At 35.9% G+C, this 21255-nt stretch overlaps 1 protein-coding gene across 2 annotated transcripts in view; it reads left to right on the top strand.

Annotated features, from left to right (window-relative positions):
* Positions 1 to 21255, top strand: part of UNC80 (unc-80 homolog, NALCN channel complex subunit) — a 184253-nt gene that overhangs the window by 75193 nt on the left and 87805 nt on the right. For both annotated transcript variants that reach the window (XM_037523962.2, XM_037523964.2), the window contains exons 23-26: positions 4571 to 4783; positions 8543 to 8678; positions 12069 to 12202; positions 17921 to 18086. In XM_037523962.2, the coding sequence (XP_037379859.1) occupies positions 4571 to 4783; positions 8543 to 8678; positions 12069 to 12202; positions 17921 to 18086 (649 nt within the window). The remainder of the gene's footprint in view (positions 1 to 4570; positions 4784 to 8542; positions 8679 to 12068; positions 12203 to 17920; positions 18087 to 21255) is intronic.

Here is a 21255-nt window from a genome sequence, read left to right on the forward strand (position 1 = left end):
GCCTATCTTTTTCTTAATCATCTATTGAAGAAGGTCCCATGTACCACTCACCGTCCATCTGCTTGAGCCCAAACATTTAACTTGGGGTCTATTCAAAATCAATGCTTTGGTCTCTGCCTAGTCAGTAGGATCCCCAGGGCAAATATTCCCACACTACTTCCTCCTCAGAATTGCCCTTCCTTGTAATTTCTACTCTCAATGCTCTGTTACCTCATGTTAGAAATAAAAACAAAATCAAAATGAAGTACTTTGGGGGTATTTTTCCAGCATTTTTAGGTGTCTAAACCAAAAGGTATTCATTTTTACACATAATCCATTGGAATGTCAGAAACAGCTCTCTTCGTTTGGTTTTTAAAATACCCAAAATATTATGATCTGAGTAAGTGTTAAAATGACTAGCCATCCAGACCGTGTACTAAACAATAATGCCTGACTGTAGCCTGGCAACTGAATCATTTCCTTTGCCCACAGCTGCTGTAGAAATGGGCAGAGGGAAGGAGGCAGCTTGTCAGTTACTTAATGATGTCAGTTAGAAAATTCAGTACAGGCTAAGTAATAAATACTGACTCATAAGCACATGCCCTCTAGCAAACTAGGTTCCAATGCACAGTAAGACCCCACAGTAACTGCTTATTCCTGTTGGTTTTAAATAAATAGGTATCCTGCAACAGCAAGAGCTTTATATTTTTTCTAAGGCAATAGAAAAATTATGTAATTCCCCAGAGGTCAACATAAAATATTCAGTTTAAAAACCGTTCCTGTGTAGTGTGGTTATATGAGTTTTCAGAATCAGTCAGGGTTTTTCTTAATTATAAGTTGAGATATAGTCCTTCAGGGAAAGGAATGTATTGCAATTATAACCTTCAATTAACCATTGCTTATTGGTAACAATATTTTCTAGGTCCCCCGGCAAAGTACAGCATGGCTGTCTGAATTTGTATTCTAATTCTCTCCTTCACTTTCATAAGGAAACATTCAATATAGATAACAATCTTACAAAATGCAGAAGAAACATGGCAAAAGTCAAGAGAGAGAGTCTCGATGATTTGTAATTTTGTAATTTTTAACTAGACAACTCTGTAGCCACTGCAGAAACATCTTCTATAAAGTCAAACCATAGGAAATTGTTAATATTCAACAATTTTTGATCTTCAAACTTGGAAATGCCTTATGGTTCAACCTAATATATATTTTTTCCCCAGTTAAAATTGATTCTTGTCTAGGAACTGAGACGTTTTGATATAATGAGCTAGAAGGTATTCTTTGGCATTATAGAACATGAAAAGGTGATATGACAGTCATGTTAATAAGAAAGAAAAAATTATATCTGCCTATTTTTCTTTCAGGACCACCAGCAAAATAATCCTTGGTATGCCAATGCTGTCAGATTTTGTTAGATGCTCACTTTTAACTATGCTTGATCCTCTGTGGTTCTTTTCAGCCATGCAGCATTCTTCCGATTCATTTTTCTCCATTTGTGCTGTTTTTCTCTGTGATGTGAATCCATTCCTATTCATTCTGTCATGCCTCCATTTTTTGCTGCTGCTTCAGATTGCACTGAGCCATATGAGGTAAGCTCCATCTAAAGAGGGAAAGTTGACTTTCCTTTATCTCCAAGAAGAATCCCTTGTCCAAGGTATTTCATAACCTTGCTCCTAAAACCAGTGCTTTCTAAACTACACTTTGAAAGGAAATTACATCAGGATTATAATTCCCCACAACCATACTCACACTAAAATGCGGTGAGTGCCCTTTCACACACATTGTGAAGTGAGTAGTTGTTTCAGTACAGGATTGTACATCACAGTCTTTAGCATTGTATCTCAACAGCTCCCTCAATTGTATAGAAGTAGGCATGCTACCATACCCCAGAAATTGGTATTATTCATTGCCATCTTGACTGTGAACCCCAAGCCTGCATTCATCCACAAGTTTCATGAAGATTATCATAAAAGGGCAATATTTGAATTACTCTGTGTTATCATCTCTTAACGCAGACAGTGATATTTCCAAATGTTACTGAGTTTAGCAATTTACATGAATCAAATCCATCTGATAACAACCAGAAACTTCCTCTTTAATGTTGTGCTCTATAGTTTATGAGAATTATTTTAATATTGATCTCAGTTCCATTTTCAAACTTAGATTAGAATTTCCTTGGGTCAATAACTGACACTACCTGAGCTTTATCATAAGATGATTTGAGAACAGAGAATTGAAGTTGCTTTTTATTCAAACACCTTGAACTTCCTAAGCAACCAAAGCTATTTTTCCGAAGAAGGCAAACCAATTTACATAGGAAAGCTCACACTGCACAATTTGAATTTTTACTCATTGATTTCTAACCCTCTGGGTGCCAGCTAATAGTTTGGGGCAATAAAAAGATCCTCTATCCCATGTGTCTGGGTTAAGTTTTATCCATGTTCAACCTAAAGGAGCCAAGGTCCATAGTAATGCTATCTCAGCAGTGTTCTTTCTGTCCTCTTGTCATTAAGCAGTGAATTGCTTCATACTAGGAATGTGTCAAAGTGTGACAGGCTATGAATAAATTTGCATCACTCACCTTGCCCTCAGACGGTCATTTGTTTTTAGAGGCAGATGTTCTAGTCTTTTCCAGACACCAATTAGCATTACCTGAGATGTTTAGTGAAATAAATATGTAATACTAGAAGAGTGTAGCTATTTAGTCTAAATGTTCTGGCACAACAATATTGTTAGGTTTGGTGCAGAAAGTTGCTTGACCCTTGACTCCCAAGTCTTTTTATGCCTCTGACCTCCTTCCTACCCAGTCTGCGTACCAGTGCAATTGAGAATATATTCTCATCATTAGTGTCTGTATTTTATTAATGATCAATTCTCACTATTAGCATTCATCTTGCATTTTGCCTTTTCACATAGGTTAACTTTTATGTTAGGGCAGTATAATAGACTTTGTAAAATTAAGTCCCTGCATAAATATATATCTTATTAGAATTCTTAAAGACTTCATTTAATTGTAAACAGTGATAAAATGCTTAATGGGCTAACTTACTTGAGTCATCCAGCATGTTTGAAATACCATGATATTCCAAATAATGCAGTAGCCAACTCTGCAGGCATGGGGAAGGGTTGAAGGCAGGCTCCTTAGAGGAAGCTACTCAGCTCAATCTTCAAAGTGGCAATTTGCCAGACAGAAAAGATTCTGCAAGTCAAGGAAACAACAATGGAAAAGTATAATATAGCATATTTTGAGACTTCAACCAACTTTGCATAATTAGACCACAGAACACTTGAGATGGGGATACAAGGAGAGACGAACCAGATGATAAAAGTGAGGTATCTTTATTTGTGTTACAGTTGAGGTTGATGGATTTTAAATGGGAAAATAGTGTTGTCATTTATTGTGTTTTAGAAAATAACATTGCATAAGATTAATATCGTATTTTTAAATAGTGACTTCCTATATGTAGTCTAAAGATTTTTTACTAAGATTTATTTGAGTGTACCTTAAGACAATGTAGATATCAAAAAGGAACTACCGCAGACATGGGTGTTAGCAAGACCTAGACTAAACCCTTTGTCCACCCCTACCTACTTCATGAAAGTGGGCAGTTATACCTCATTTTAAAAAAACAGTAAAATGAAGATATCTATACATAACAGTGTTGTTATGATAATTAAGAATTATGATTTATAAAAGTTAAGAATACTATTGCTTGAAATGAACAAAAATGTTTCCATCTGAAAACCTATGTTTACTAAGTAACCTATGGTTTCTAGGCAACCTTAATTGATGACAAATATTGTGGTGTATTTTTTAAATTGGCCAATCAAAACATATTAATTATTGATGCATATATTTCTCTGACCTGTTAACTTTCTGTGTGTGACTTCATAGTTCTCCCCTTTTATCCCTTTTTTTTTTTAATTAATTTCCACTATGTCAAACATTTCCAGTTGAAACTATAGCTATATAATCAGAATTTGATCTGCTATTCATGATAAAATGGGGTTGCAGGGAAGGGGGAAGGAGAGACTCCATCAACAAAATCTAGCACGCACTTACTTTTCTTACTAGCCAAGATGCGCTAGAGTAGTTAACCTCCCTTGAATGTATCATAGAAAACCAATCATGAATAACAAATTTGAAAAAATCATGCCGTTAGCATCCTGGGTTAAAATAAGAAATTAAATATTTGTTTGCATCATGTTAAAATTCTAAGTTTAAAAAAGCTTCATATTTTGATACTTCTTACTCATAGCCATTTTACTCTCACATGTAAATCCCAGCTGACTCATAAATCTGTAAAGATAAAATCATGAAGTTACTTGAGATTCTTCAGAAGGAAAAAAACTAAACACAGAAAGCTACTTAATATGTGTAACTGGTCAATACCCACCTTTGTCTTAGCTGATTCATTTTCCATATTTGTCAGGCTGTGCCAGCCTCGCTGACACCACCTGGGAAATGTGGCTAACCCCATCAAAACACAGAGACAGATATAAACTAAGAGGAGATGGTAATTCCCTTTAAGGTTGACTTATTGCTCATTAAAGCCCGCATTCTTCTTGTCTTAACAACCCTACTCAGGAAGCGCCTGTGGTGGCCAGAGCAGCGCTGTTCCTGGAATGTGCCCGTTTTGTTCACCGCTGCAATCGTGGCAACTGGCCAGAATGGATGAAAGGGCATCACGTGAACATCACCAAGAAAGGCCTGTCCAGGGGACGCTCGCCCATCGTGGGCAACAAGCGGAACCAGAAGCTGCAGTGGAATGCTGCCAAGCTCTTCTACCAGTGGGGAGACGTGAGCCTTCGATTTTCTTCCATAAAAATGAGGGTGCTTGAGTGAAGTGAAGAAGTTTCTTGTTTGTGTTTGTTTGTTTGTTTGTTTGTTTGAATAGCCATTTGTTGAGGATCTATTATATGTACCAGGCACAAAACAAAACATTTTAGAGGAAAACAAACAATGCATTTAAACTTCCCAATAAATCTGCAAAGGTTGACCTTCTCTGGGGTTAGGAAAACTGAAGTTTGTATGGGTCAAGGAACTTGCCCAAGTTTTCGTTCCTAGTGAGTATAGGAACCAAGATTCTATCTCCTGAGTTAGATTTCAAAACTTTGCTTTTAATTGCTATATTATTTATTACATGTAACGGTATGTATTTATCAGAATCGACTCTATATGAACTACTGCTATAATAATTATTAAACACATCATTGTTTTGACTTTCTATTCTAATTTACGCTTTCTGTGACCTTACTTTTTTTTTAATTTCTTAATAGTTGCCTGAAACCTTTGAAAAGGAGTATATATATGGCTTTGATTATGCTCTTTTGTATGTAATGTAGCTTTTGTAATATATATATTCTTTTTCCATGTATATATGTTTATATAACCTTAATTTATTTTCTTTTGTATATATCTTTCATAATATATATCTTCTTTTTATATTTTCTCCAATTTGTGGGGGTTTGAGGGAAAAGTGGGTTTGCATAAAACTGGTTAAGTATTTCAAACTAGACGGATGTTTCAAGTGCCTTTTATTACTTACCTCATTTGAGGAGGGCTCCATGGTACCAACAAGCCTCCTCTGATCCCAATGGTATCCCACCAAAAAGTCAAAAACATTAGTTAAATGCTAAGTGTTAGAGATTTATAAGAAGGATTTCACTGATGAACTTCCAAATACTTCAGAACAACTGTCTCTGATTTCCTTGTAGTACTGGACCCTGCTTATATCCCTGCTTTGCTCTTCTTTGCTTCCATACCATTTTGCTCTGAGTTTTGCTCAGATCTCTGTGCCCAGTCCTCTGTTTCCTTCCTTGGTCCTCAGCCACCTCCTCCCTATAAATAAAAGGCTTCTTAGGATCTCATATAACTCCTTCCCATATAATTTCCCCAGGGTTACATTGGTTACTAGTTTTCAACAGTTCCATCTCTGCCATTGGCCCTGATCATCTCTTCAGTACACTTTTCAGGTCACAAGCTGGCTTTGCCAATTGCACTTGGGAGGCAGTTGGACCAGAATAAAACCCTTTCCCCCACATAAACACACCACCATCAGCCAATTCTGCTGAACGTTCTATTCTTATTTTTGGTACCACCAGTATCTGAGATGACAGCCTTTGAGCATTTTCCAAATCTTCCCCTGTTGATTCTACTTCTTCCACGCCTCTATTGCCCCTTTAGGTCAGATCTATATTACTAGTCATGCAGATGACTAAAGCATTTTCCTATTTGGTCTGCTCCCCACAACCTCCACTCATCTGACCCATCCTACACATTACGAATAAAACCATCTCCCTATGGCTTAGCCCATCTAAAAGCAGAACATTTATACTTCATTACCAGCCTCCAGATTTACCCCTCCAATTCATCCCCCAAACTACTCTCAGAGTGATTAAGCTAAAATGCAAATCAAATTGTGTTTCTTAGCCACTTTCTAATGCTTCAGTGATTCTCCTTTTCTCTTGGGATAAAACCCAAATTGCTTAGCCTGGCATCACCTTCAATCCACAACCCTTATTCAAACCTCACCAAGATTATGGAAGATGCAGTTAAATGAGCTAATGTTTCTACAGAGCATTTTCCCGATCATTTGTATACCTAAGAAGTATTAAATAATGAGTTATTACATTGGATTTTAAAAGCAATTGCATGATTTGCCTGTACATTTTTAGGCACGAAGCACAATGCATGTGGAATGAGTGATCGGGCTTCTCCCCCACTCAAAAGCTACCTTTAATCCATCAGAATGCAAAATGAAGTTCAGCTTCAAAAACTGTAAAATCTAGTCCCCCGACCTTTCTTGCCTTTCTGTTTGTCTGTCTCTGAACACATCTATGCATTTCCCTATGAGTCTTTTAAATCTCTCTACCCTAACCTTTTCCCAAAATGTACAGCAAAGGAGCCTTTCTGTGCTTCTGTGTACTAAATTTCATCTCTCCATCTTTTGAACTAATAAAATGCTTTCAGTCTTTTTCTTCATTAATATATTGATTTTGGTATGTTTGGTTTGGCTTGGTATGTATGTTACCCACCTTCCCCCACCCCCACAATAGACAGCTCATGACAGAAAGAGCAAAGGACTTAGTCACACATTCTGTATTTTAATCCCAATCTACAACTTGCTGGGTGACCTTAGTCAAAGCTTCCAACCTCTCTCATTTTCCTAATTGCCAACCGGTGAGTCTTCTGTAGGAAGGAAGACTTATAACATACCCTATGATATTAAACAAAGGCACTTGAACAATTAATATTATGTTTCATTTAATATATAGTAAATTACCTCACTTAATAAATATTTGATGAATGAAGAGACGAGACATAAGGCATCTTTCTAGCCTTGGAAGAGAGAGTTCTAAATTGTTTAGACAGCTAGTATTTTCTTAGACAAATCCATTTTTTGAGCAACACTTAAAGCTTTATGAGCTGTAGATTTTAAAATAAATTGCTTTGTCTCCACATCCAGGAAAGATTAATGTAGATTTTTTTCCCCCTTAAGTCTCACTATTATGTGTTGGCCCTTCTCCAGACCTGTAATTACATACCTTCTCCTTTAGAGATCATCTACAAAATAGTAGCATCAGGGTTTTGTTGAAGTGGTGCTTTTGTTTTCAAGTTCTGTTCTGTTTGCTGAAAACTTCTCAGGTTATCCACTAAAACATGATTATTGTGCAATATCTTTTTTATACTGCTTTCTCATTTATTTGGTTTTTATTTTCTGGTTTTTAATTACCAAGTTTAAGGAGACTTCTTTGTTTCCAGATATACAGATATAAGTCAAATGACTTATATTTTTATTTAAAAAGTCCTGGGAATATATTTACATATTCATTCCCAGCAATTAATTTCTAATTTCTTGCATGCCCAGAAGTTAACATTTTTTTTCTAAATATTTAGAAAGTTTTATATAGGAAGAAAGAAGTCTATCTAGAATGTTATTCCTACTAATGGGCATCTAACCAAACCATCTAACCAACATCTAATGTTGATGTTGGGTACACTACCAAAATAATAGTGGTATTTCCAACTAATTCATAGAGTATCATGAAGGGAGAAACAGTCTATTAAAAAATCTAATAAGTGCATATATCATGGCAGATATAAATTTATAGTACAACCCCCGAAACTGTTAGCCTGACAGTGACACTCTCATTTAATAGCATAATCAGAAGCACTCTGAGAAGCTGTGACTTCTTTGTATTTACTTCAACACATTTCTCTATAGAAAAATACTGCGTACTTCCTTAGAGGAGTGAGACCTATAAAATGACCTTGAAGTAAATGGAAATATTTTCAGGGAAAAAAATGTTGGATGAGAAGATAAAGGGATCATTCCAATTTTCAGAAGCCTTTATATTAAATGACGTTGGAGATAGCATCAATACCTTCCAATTCTGGGCCCCCATACTGAGGAATGTAGTAGTTACAGCCCTATGGTGAACAGAAGAAGCTTTCAGAGATAATTCCCATTAATGGTTTGCTTATGTCCACTATAACATGAGAGCATATTGTACAGTCTGACATATTTTGTGTTGTTTCTTTTTCTTCATATGGTAGGCAATCGGGGTCCGATTGAATGAGTTGTGTCACGGAGAAAGTGAGAGCCCAGCCAACCTTCTGGGTCTGATTTATGATGAGGAGACCAAGAGGAGACTGAGAAAGGAGGATGAGGAGGAAGACTTTTTAGATGACAGTAAGGAGACTCCCTTTACTACAAGAACCCCTGCTTGTAAGAACCTCTGTTTTAGGAGCACTTAATATTACACTTTCTTTCATATTCTTACCACCTTCCCATGTCTCCCCACTCCCCACTGTCTCTCCTATTCCCTGTGCATGGAAGCAAAACATGCACAGAAAGCCACACAAACAAGGGCAACCAGAAAGAGAAGTCTGTGTAGAAAGGGGCAGAGACACAGGCAACACAGAACATCCATTATTTTGTAGTTTCTGTTTCTTACTGTTTATCATACAAAGTGGAGTATTAGGCCGCTCTGAAAAAATATAGTTGTGGAAAATTAAAGGTCCCAAAGGAGGTTTGGTCTGTTTTTGTTTTGTTATTGCTCTTGGAGATTTAAAAAAAAAATTTTTAAACCAAATAGAATTGAACATGAAATGTTTCTTAAATCACTAAAATATTGAAATAGTTAATCGGAGTAATTATAGTAAATAACATGAATTGGAAATATTAAAAGATTAAGATTGGGGCCTCCCCTGGTGGCACAGCGGTTGAGAGCTGGGCTGCGAAGCTGCCCACAGCCTCTGCAGTGCCAGTTCAATCCCCGGCCACCGGTGAGGGTCCCACATGGCGCGACAGACCTCTCCTGCTGCACCCACTGCTCCCCTCAGCAGTGTATTTCGTCAGTCTGCCTGTTCTGCTCCCACTCTGGCTCTGGTGAATTCTCTCACCCTCCCATGCTTCTGACTATACCCAGTGCTTATATAAATAAATAAATAAATAAATAAATAGATCTTTAAAAAAAAAGATTAAGTTTGTTAGAGCTGTGAGTGGTTGCTATACTGTACTTACTTATTAAAATTATGATTGAGTTCCATCATAGAAGAATAGACACAGAGTTTCCTGTACATATCCTTTCCAACACCATTTTGTACATATGTTTGTTCTATCCCATACAAACTTGTATATATGTTTATCACTGCCTTTTATGGAGTATAAAAGTCCAATGTGATTATGGAATTGGTATCCTCTGATGAAGAAAGTGAGGCCTCTTCCTCTTGACTTCCCCTCATGGTTTGAAAGAAACCCCCTCATTATATTTTAACGATTGTCCTTAATTAGGTGATTCCAGCCCAGCTTTGTCCATTGTAGTAATGAAATGCCAATAAACTAATATCAAAGTATGGATGGAATCAAAGAGAAATTATTGCCTTCCTTTCTACTTTCATACCAAGGATTTTTTTCAATTTTTTTTTTTTATCATTTTGCCCTTTCAAATCTCAGCCCTTATCAAATCTCTTTGACTGAGCTTTTGACAAGACACAAAATTTTGACATCAACCTTTTATATTGGTGAAAGCTGTCCCCAAAGAGTCCTTCAGTTCACAGAGGTCTACAATATCCACAATGATTCATGGAGTTAAGTCTTATCAATAGGAGAGCTTGAGGATTATCTAGCAATCACAGAACCTAGTAAAGACTTACCGAAGATAACCCCAAACTGCCCAAACTTCCTAGGGGTCCTTCAGAACAGAGTTGAACTAAAGCAACTTTAGATTCTTCACAGGCCAAAATGAGCTCTAATCTCCATGGGACAATATAAGTACCACATATCAATATTTCATGGTTAGTATGTTAGTTTTTTTTTTTTAATGAGGTCATGTAGAACTCAATCCTTTTCATTGTAACAGAGTAGTTTACTTAGACCATAAACTCATTGTCTGTAGAACTGATAAGAACCTGGATGATAACCTTACATGTAAAATGACAAATTCATAAGTTTATACTGAATATATACTATGCAATTGCTTTTTTAAAAGATTTATTTTTATTTATGCATATAAGAACTGGGGTATAGGTGGTAGTGGAGGGGGTGAGAGGATTCACTGGAGACAGAATGGGGAGCAGAACAGGCAGATCTACTAAAATACATTTCTAAGGGGAGTAACGGGCAAGATAGGAGAGGTCTGCTGTATCATGTGGGTTAGCTCCCTGGCCAGGATCTAACTCATGGGGATAGCTAGATAGTGCTGAGACTTTAAACCCTGCACCACCAGGAAGGCCCTATTCAATTACTTTTTAAAAACTGTTATACACCCAGGCAATTTCTGGAGTCCTGTAGTCTCCTTTAAACATAAGGTTAGAATGCCTGGATTAGTTCCCCTTACAACTCAATACATAGCTCATCTTGCATTTACAGGACAGTGTGATGTTATAATGCAATATTATTTCGATTAAAAAAATCATTGAGTAAAAAAGGATTATTGTGCCACAAGTATCAATTTGGAAAATCTAGAGGATTTTGTTTCTTCCATATAAGAGAAAATGTCCCTAGTCACATATTACCACTAGGGAAAAAAAAAATAAAGGTTTTCATGAGGATGTTTGATAATGAGATACCTTCAAAAAGAATGGAGTTGTCACCTACTGTCAATATAAGCCTTTTCAATTAGGAAAGACTAGCACATGGGAAATATTTTAGAGATTTTAAAAACTGTTTATGGGAATATTTATAAATAATACTGTGATTGTTTGATGATTTATTCACTCAAAATAGATGACTATTATCTTTCTTTTATGAGAGGCAGAACTTAACATTATTTTGCTCCAGTTTTCTGAACACTGATAAGTAATCAGTATATTTCTGCATGATATGTCATGACATGAATTTGAGAATCAATTCTGAAAATATGAAGTCTTTATGATATCAGCTTGGTGGTATCTGTCTTTAGAGCAAAACTCATTACTTGGTCTATGAGGGATGAATATTTTACTCATTCAAAGACCAGTATATTTCAGTGCAAAGGAGAATATTTCCATACTTCTAGTGTATCGATACCTTAGTATGACATAATAATTTGTATAAGTTTTATGATACAGGTGATCAAGTATGTCTCAGTTGCAGTTCAGTAGAGCTGAACATTTTCACTGCCCTCAGAACATCAAGATAGATGTCTCTCATAAAATGAACAGGATTTTTGTGTTTCACATCTAGTTCAGTGCCATGTAGATTGTCTAAATCTGATTGAATAGTGATGTGAAATCTTGCAAGACTGCTATTAGGTTTCTGTTTCCATTAAAAGGCTTTCAAGTTTAGTGAAGCTGCATTCTTTTTCTCTGGGATGCTTTAAGGAAAATAATTCAGTTCTCACTGACTGACATTTTAATACTGAGGCACTCAGATAGAACTGCAAAATGGAGAGAGACATGTGTGGTACTTCAAAGATTATGATAAAAGTAATAGGTCAATTAAACACTTATAGATCTCATTCTCATGCAATTTCATCTTAGACATGTATAGGTAATTTTCTCATGTGCAATTTGATTTTACACGTGTAGCAATGTCCATCAAACTGTGCCTCTTTGTATCTTTTTTTGGTTTACTTAAGAAAAACCTCTCATTCCATAGGTACAGTGAACCCTTCCAAATGTGGATGTCCCTTTGCTTTAAAGATGGCAGCATGCCAGCTTCTCCTAGAGATTACCACCTTCCTGCGAGAGACCTTCTCTTGCCTGCCCAGACCACGCACCGAACCCCTGGTGGTGAGTAAAGCACATGTATTAATAATCAGGCTGCGAGAAGGGGCCAATGTCTGGTTGGGTTTTGGGTGTTCACACTTTCCTCAAAAGCCCAATGACCAAGTACATCATATAATTTAAAAAAAATCAGGGAATTTTCCTATGTAAAAAGAATATCACTTTGTTAAAAAAAAAATCGAAATCTGACCTTGAAATCACTAATGAAAGCACCTCTGGGTAAAATGGTGGATCACTGTGAGTTGTTCTATGAATGGCCAAGAGCCCCTAGGGACCTTGATTCTATAAATAATGAGTTTTATGAGCAGCATTTCCCAGAAATCACTAACAGATTTTTTTTTCTAACTAACTGCTGATAAATCCATATTGAAATGTGCTTCTTAGGAGTTTTCTCATTTATAGTTTGGGCAAAAGACTGAAGTGTTTGGCATATAAAGGTCCCCAAATATATTTTATTCCTAATTCCTTATGGCTATGGGTAGGCAGATAAAGACCACACATGCATGTACACTCATGTGCAATCAGGGTGGGGTTTCACAGGGTTACAAAGACTGCACGTCAGGAGACCACACAGAACATGTGGGAAGGAGCAGCCTTATAGCCAGGGTCTTTGGCCCCTAGTTCCTGGTGGACACCAAGTTTCCAGTAGTTATTTATTTACAGGCATTGTCCAGTCAGAGCTGAGAAACCACACAAATTACTTTTTCCTGAAGGACAAGGTACATTATGAGAAAATTGTTACACCACCAGTGTCTGGGTGTCTGTTTAAGCTCATTTTGCAACTCATTAGCTCCCCTGCTCCTTAAATCAAACTGAGCCTGGACAAGGTCACACCCCAGTCCTGGGATGATACAAGATGAAGTGCTCCAGTATCCCTAAGTTCTGCCTTTCCCTCTGGTTTTTCAATATCTGTTTTCCAATGCCCCATATTCTAAAGCTTAACATGGATATTTTCAAGTTAGAAACATTTATGGATAAAATAAATATTTTCAAGAGAAACATACCCACATTTGCACGTAAAATGTCACCATTTGGATATTGGAGAGTGAAGTTCATCTGATTTTCCTTATTTAATTTCATATATTAACAAGGACCTTTCATTTTCTGTATTATTAACCTCACTATTATACTGAGACTATTCTGTGCAATCAAATCAAGGCCACCACTCAACACATGTGTTTAAAGTTAAGTATGAAAAAATATCTCCTCTCTAGACCTCTGTTAGTGGCATTCTATCAGAATTCTAATTATATTTCATAATGCAAGTCTTTATAAAGCCCAGAAGTGCTTGTACTTTTAAATTTTCAGATTTTTGTAGGTCACCATTTTGATCCATTGCGATGAAAAAAATAAGAATCATAAGGCTTTACCAAGCTATTTTTGTTCTTCCTTTCAACACTGGTAAGGCTGTTTAATTTCTATTATTGTAACAGATTTCATTTTTTAATCAATTATGTCTTTTAAAAAATGCTGTCTAACCACTGCTAGACTAATAGAAAATGCCAAGGACTTCAGCAATAACAGAGCCTCCGTCATCCATTCAGGGAGAGGAGATACTCAAGAGTGCATTGCCTTTAACCAGGTTCTCAGAGATCTTTTATTCATTACACTAGAATTTTCACTGTCAAGAGTGGATTTATATAATATGTTGGAAGTTGGACTTTATGAAATAAAAGGGAAAGAAGCTTTTTCTCATGTTTAATCTCTCTAACTGTAGTGGATGGTAAAGAAAACTCGTCACATACTACTGGAGAAAAAAAAGAGTATCATAAAACTGTCTTTCCAACATGGTAAACAAGCTATAAGTGTTTGAAATTGTTTTTTAAGAAATAGTACTGAGTGAAACTAAAAGGATATATTTCAAAAAGAAATAGTCTAGAGTTTTAATGAAACATTACTGCAAGAGTACTTATTTATAGATCTTTGGAGGGTTTTATTAGTTCAGTAATATTTTTAATAGCAGTGAAAAACAACTACCCTAATGTACAGAATAATAAAAGTATAAGGTAGTAAATAATCATATTAGAAGCTATAATATTCTAGAATCTGAAGCTAGAGGAATGGACAAGGAAGATAAAGCATATATTTTCTAACAAATAAAAAGTATTTCTGATAGAATGAATAAGGCCATTTCCAGAATGGGAGAATTTCCTTATAAAACATTTGTTTGAAATAGTTCTATTTCTATCTCCAAAATGTGGAAAAGAAAGTAAAGTACCTAAAGTACAGTAATTAAAAGTTAAATTTTTAAGCCAGTTATTTCATAGGTAGGATCAGAAAATTCCTGGGTCTATTCACAGGATTGGTGGGGTAAAAGAATGGAGGTAAAAGAAAAATGATATTGAAAACTTTTACAACATTGCTAAAAATATGGCTTTACCAGCCTAGCAATTTTTCTAGGTAGATCCCAGATAGCTGCAATTTAATTCATGTGCTTTTAAAAAGAAATAAAGCAGCATTTTTTGTAAGTTGTATAATCTAAAAGAGCACAATAATCAAATTTTTTCTAAATTAACTTCCAAAGTTCCAATAGTTTTTAAACAGAGAATTTTGTTGATGAAACTGTTGGTCTATTAACATTTTTTTCCCAATGGAATCAGTGAAACTAATAACCAGTGACCGAGCAACATAAATTAGAATTCCCATCCATGACATATGCATTCATAATAATGCAGTAAAGGCAAGAAGGAAGTCTCTGTGCATTACATTCATTCTTTAGGGAAAACAATATATTGGATGCTTTTGTGGAAGATTGTGCTAGAAACTGTACTAATTATACTGATAGGATTTAATGAAACATAATAAAGAATATATTACTGAGTGCTGAAGTTCCTACAGCTAAAAAATCAGAATCAAAATGCAATTTTATATATATATATAAATATTCAATAAGCAAGGTAGTGTGATGATTGTGGATGTGGGGTTAGGTAGATACAAAGATGAGTGTATTATAATGGGTGAATCAATCATAAAAATCACTTCCTTTTTTTCCCCACTTCTACACAATTTTATTTTGTAAGTCCATTTCCCAAATGAAGGAATACTGATTATACTTTAATGATTAAAATACAAATATATCCACTAAAGGGTTTTTCTCTCTCTTTGGTCAGTTGTTTACATTTCACATTTCTATATAACTTTGGGATAATATTTTTACATTTGGGGGTTACGTATTTGCACATGCTTCACTCACTTTCCACCAAACCTCCCGTGCCAGTATCCTATACCCCTCTCTCCCCTAGTCCCTACCCCTACCCTCTGCTCTCCCTGGTAACCAGTATATTTTTCACAAAGTCTAAGAATTGTTCTTGCTGTTCTTTGCTAGTGTACTTTTGTTGTTGTTGTTGTTGTTTATATTCCACAGAAAAATTAAACTGTCCATTATCTGAATTTCACTTTCTGACTTATTTTACTTAGCATGATCACCTCAAGGTCCATCCCTTTTATCTCAAAGGGCACTATTTTGTCTTTTTTAAATAGCTGCAGAGTATTCCATTGAATATATATTCCACAAGTTCTTTATCAAGCCATCTCTCATTGCCTAGGCTGCTTCCATGATGTGGCAATAGTGGAGTGCCCCTGTGAATACAGGAGGACATACATCTTTTTATATCAGTGGTTTTCATATCCTTTGGGTAAATACCTTGCAGAGGTATTGCTGGATCATATGGGATTTCCATTTTTATTTTTTTAAAGATTTATTTATTTATGCATACAGGAGCTGGGGTACAGGCCAGAGGTGAGGGGGGATGAGAGGATTCACCAGAGACAGAGTGAGGAACAGAACAGGCAGACTGACTGAAATACACTGCTGAGGGGAGCAGCAGGTGAGGCAGGAGAGGTTGGCTGTGCCATGTGGGTTACCTCCCTGGCCAGCTGGGGATCAAACTCGTGCTGCAGAGTCTGCGGACTCCTTATAGTGCCGTGTTTAACCCCTTGTGCCACCAGGGAGGCCCCTCCATTTTTATTTTTTAAAAATAGCTCCATAACATTTTCCACAGAGAGCGCACCTTAGATGAGTTTCTTTTTCTTCACATTCTGCCAACATTTGTTGTTTCTATTCTTTTTGATGTAGATGGTTCTCACAGGGGTGAGATGATATATCTCATTGTGGTTTTGATTTGCATTTCCCTTATAATAAGTGATGCTGGACAAATTTTCATGTGCCTATAGACCACCTACATGTCTTCTTTAGAAATGTTTCTATTTCAGTCTTTTGCCCTTTTTTCATTTGGGCTGTCTGCTTGTTGTTGGATTGTATAAGTGCATTATGTGTTGTGGAAATTAGCCTCTTGTCAGAGTATGATGTGCCAGTGTCTTCTCCCAGACTGTAGGTTGCTATTTTGTTTTCGTGATGGTCACTTGAAGTACAATAGCCTTTTCTTTGATATAATCCCACTTGTTTAATTTTGCTTTTGTTTCCCTTGCCTTTGGAGGTATGTCCCCAAATTCATCTTTGTGGTTGATGTCCAGTAGTGTATCTCTTATGTTTTAATTATTTTATGGTTTCAGCTCTCATATTCAAATCTTTAATTCATTTTAATTAATTTGTGTGAGGAGTAAAGTAAGGATCTACTTTAACTTTTTTTGCAGGTGGCTATCCATATTTCCCAACACCAGTTGTTAAAGAAACTTTCCTTTCTCCATTATATAGTCACGGATCCTTTGTCAAAGACTAACTGTCCATATTTGTGTAGGTTTATTTCTGGTGTTTCTATTCTATTTCATTTAATGTGTATTTCTGTTTTTTCTATTTCTGCTGTAACAGACTGTCACAAATGTAGTTGTTTAAAATATCATAAACATATTATCTTGCAGTTCTACAGGTCAGAAGTCCAGCCCATATCTCACAAGATAAAGCTAGGAGCTGGCAAGGCTGCATATCCACCCCTAGGGCTTTAGGGAAGACTGTTTGTTTGCCTTTCTCCCATCTTCTAGTAATCAGCCATATTTATCAGCCTGTGGGTCCTTCCTCTACCTTAAAAGCTAATAAAAGCATCTCTCTGGCCTTTCTTCTGTAGTTGAATACTCTTATGACTATAACCTCTACTTTCAAGGATTTGTGTGATTAGGTTGGAGCCACCTGGCTTATCTAAGATAATCTTCCATCTCAGACCCTTAACCTTAATAACGAGTACAACATCCCTGTGACAATAAAGTTAACTTATTCACAGATTTCAGAGAGCAGAGCTTGTAAATCTTTGGAGACCCGTATTTTGTCACTAACCTCCAAGTCTGACTTCAAAGCTCTTAATCTGACCCTCAGTCTTGGACTTTATCACTTGTTTTCTTTCTTAGTTTCTACCTTGAGATTCTGAGTTCCTTTAGAACAAGAACCATTTTTATTTATCCCCCAGTAACCAACACATGAGACTCAATCCACTCATTGCCTCCTTTTTTTAAAAAAACTGATCATTGCCAAAGATATGATTAAACCACGGACAAAGAGTTAGAGATGAGAAAACTATTTCTTGATTTGGATCAAAGATTGTGCTTTTGAGAGATGAAGCATGTAAGGAAATAGAAAAAGTTGTGAGTTGGAAAGTTCCTTTTTTAATTTAAAAAAGGTTTTCATGGCCACAATCCAAAATTGGAACCAGATAAAGGGAAATCAGACTGTTTAAATGCAGTTGTGTGCAATTCAAAACAGAAGGAGGTTTGCTATAGAATCAATGCATTGCTGGGAATAGACCAGCATTCACATGCCACTCACTGATATTTTAGGATTTGGAAAGCTGCAGACTTCGTTTGGATCCTGAGCTGGACCGACACAGATATGAGAGGAAGATCAGCTTTGCTGGGGTCCTGGATGAAAATGAAGACTCAAAAGATTCCCTTCACAGTAGTAGCCACACCCTCAAATCAGATGCAGGTGTTGAGGATAAGAAAGGTATGGAAAAGCAAGAATTCTTTCATGTTTCAGGTTTCCTCATAGGGTGTTTGGTCTGGGCTCTAAACTACAGAATTGTGCAAAAAGAAATTCTAAATTTTTTTTCCTAAGATTTATTTATTTATACAAGAACAGGGGTATAGGCCAGAGGTGCAGGAGGGTGAGAGAATTCACCAAAGACAGTGGGGAGAAAAACAGGCAGGCAGAAGACCAAAAACACTGCTGAGGGGAGCAGCGGGAGAGACAGGAGAGGTCTGCTGCGCCATGTGGGTATCTCCTTGGCCATCTAGGAATCGAACCTGTGCTGCAGAGGCTGCGGATAGCTTCATGGCACTGCGTTCAACCTGCTGCACCACCAGGGAGGCCCCAACAAGGAATTCTAAAGTTATTGACTCTGTACAGTATGGTGTTCACTCAGAGAGGTGGTAAAGCAGACTAGTGAGGAGTCGGATCCTGTGATCAGAGAGGCTGGTGTTCTAATTCCAGCTCAGCAGCTCCCAGATCCCACAGAATCTAACCAATTATAAGATGAACTGTTATCTTACGTACCAGTAGGAAAGGAGAAATATTCCCAGTATTTTCACTTTTCACTTTTTTTTCATTCCTGTTGAAAGAGGACTTTCAAACTTGATCAGATGTAGGTTTTTATTATCAGTATATATCAAGCTTGTGAGGTCAAAAAAAAGATTGGTATAAATAAACTGGCTGAAGCTAAACAACCTTCAATTCAGAATTCAAATTTCTTAATTAGTTTTTAATTAAGAATTATGAGTGTTGTGTTTTTCTGTTTTATATGACAATGTTCTCCAAGTAATCAAAACATTAGTAATACATCATATTTTAAATGACTCTAAGAGAAGAAAAACTCTCTGTGCCAGTTACTTCAGCCAAGGTGTAATTGTAGAAGCTGGCCTACCTTCAATTACTGCTTCAGCAATGTGGTCAAACAAACACCTCTCACTTACCACCTCGCACACTCCTCTGCTTCTCAGTTATTTGGCTTAGAGTTAAAAGACAGTGCCCCTCATTCTGTACATATTGTCACTGATGCTTTAGATGTTCACATGGGCACAAACAATAACAAATGTGTCATAATTGCTACTTGAGTCTAATCATCTTAAGAGATGATCAACTATTAAGACAAATCTCAATTTCAGACATGTTAAAGTATGAGAAAATATCCATCCTAAAATGATGATCACTAACTGTGAGTTTGTCCAAGTTACTTGGCTTCTAAGCCACAGTTTTCTTCTCTGTAAAATTAGGTCAATAACACCTAATTATTACACCTGTTAATAACACCTAATAGCAAATTTAGATATTGAAAGCTTTAAATGAGACAATGGAAGTAAAACATAAATTCAGTATATACATATACTGATATATGGCTGATATATAATAGGTACATAATAAATAATTCTATTCTTGTTGCCTTTTATATCTTGAACATATAGATTAGAACTCATGCAATAAATCCTAAATATGAGCTATGTAGAAACTGCTGAGTTTTAAGTTGCTTTCTACCTTTATACTATTAACATTATATCTGATTTTGCTGTTTCTTAAATTCTGTTATTCTTCACTCTTGTTCTAATGGATTTCAACTAAAAGGACATCAGCACATTTGTAAAGAAGATAAAAGCTGATTTTATACACTTTGTAGTGTCCTCTAGAAAATGACTCCACAAATGTTAGCGACCTCAAAAAAAATACTCTGGATTGAGAAAACAAAATACTTAAAATATTTAAATATTTAAAACCATGTAAGAAATGGGTATATACTGGAAAATTTTTGAATATTTGAAGATTAGATTGTGTCATGACACTTAAAAAATGCAAAGAATCATTGCATCGTATTGTATTGATTTTATAGTGAACAGAAGCAGGGTCATAGGAAAGAGTAGCCAAGTTCAAGTATGAAGAAATAACAGGTCAATGTTTTTTTCAAATACTACTACTTCTGAAAAGTGTAACTGAATATGATGAGAACCTTACATCTTTTAAACACATCCCACAAGGATTTTTTTTTGCTAATTATATTTTATATATATTGCTAATTATTTCTTATAGTTACTGACATAAAAATCACTGATATGGTTTAACTTCAGCAAAAAAAAATTCTACACTGCTAAACAAAATTAAACATAAGATTAACTTTTAAAAACAATTTAATAATTATCTTTTATGTAAATTGCTTTTAATGTTCAAGTACATAATGCTTAGTGTTTTTTCATCTCATAGAATGACATTTAATATGTGAGAGTTATTTACTTAATGAAGGTCAGAAAACTAAAACTCCAAATAAAATAAAATGAGACTATATCCGTAAACTGTCCTTTACTAGTTGGCAAAAATCCTCCCCAAGTTTCCTAAATATTCTTTCATTCTTTTGACAAGCAGTTAACAGCTGTTAAAGCTAATGTGAAAATAAGAACCATGGGGATTCAACTAACAAAGATTATTAAAATTGTATTTAAAATTTCATACCATCTGTTTTTTATAAATGCTAACATGTCAGTTCTTGAAATAAACATCCTGAGAACAATTCAGTTTCTACCAAGGAAAAGCTAATGTGAAATTATCCTCAGAACTCAAAATGTCTGCCTAGAGTCCCTAAGCTAGTCTATAAAATCATTTTACCCAAAAACAAACTAATACTGATATTCTAAAATTCAAACACCAAAATGTATTTGCCATTCAGCAATCATTTATTGACTACCTATTGCATGCCAAGCAGGATTTCAGATTCCCAGAACATGACAAAGAGCAGAAAAATTTCTCCAAAAATATTGTAGTTTCTATGCTAATAGTTAATAGCATAATAGTGAATAACATTATTAATACTAGACTTTCAAGTAGAGATAAGTAGTATGGTGGGAAAAAAAAATCAGAGTCAGAGAATTGATCACTATCTGGAGTGGAAGAGAGTATTGTTACTCAGAGAAGGACCTCAGATGTGACACTGAGTAAAGGACAGTGGAATACCAAAAGGTAGTTCAGTACCGCAAAGGACAGAGGGCGGAGTCTTCCAAACAGAGACACATGTTGAGAACAAAATTCTGATATAGGAATGAACTTGGAGCATTCAAAGGCAAAAAAGACCAACATGGTGGGCCTCCCCTGGTGGCGCAGAGGTTAAGCGCTGGGTTGCGAGGCTGCCCACAGCATC

This window comes from Talpa occidentalis, unplaced genomic scaffold (assembly GCF_014898055.3).
Source record: "Talpa occidentalis isolate TD23 unplaced genomic scaffold, MPIMG_talOcc4v2.1 talOcc4.3, whole genome shotgun sequence".
NCBI lineage: Eukaryota > Metazoa > Chordata > Mammalia > Eulipotyphla > Talpidae > Talpa > Talpa occidentalis.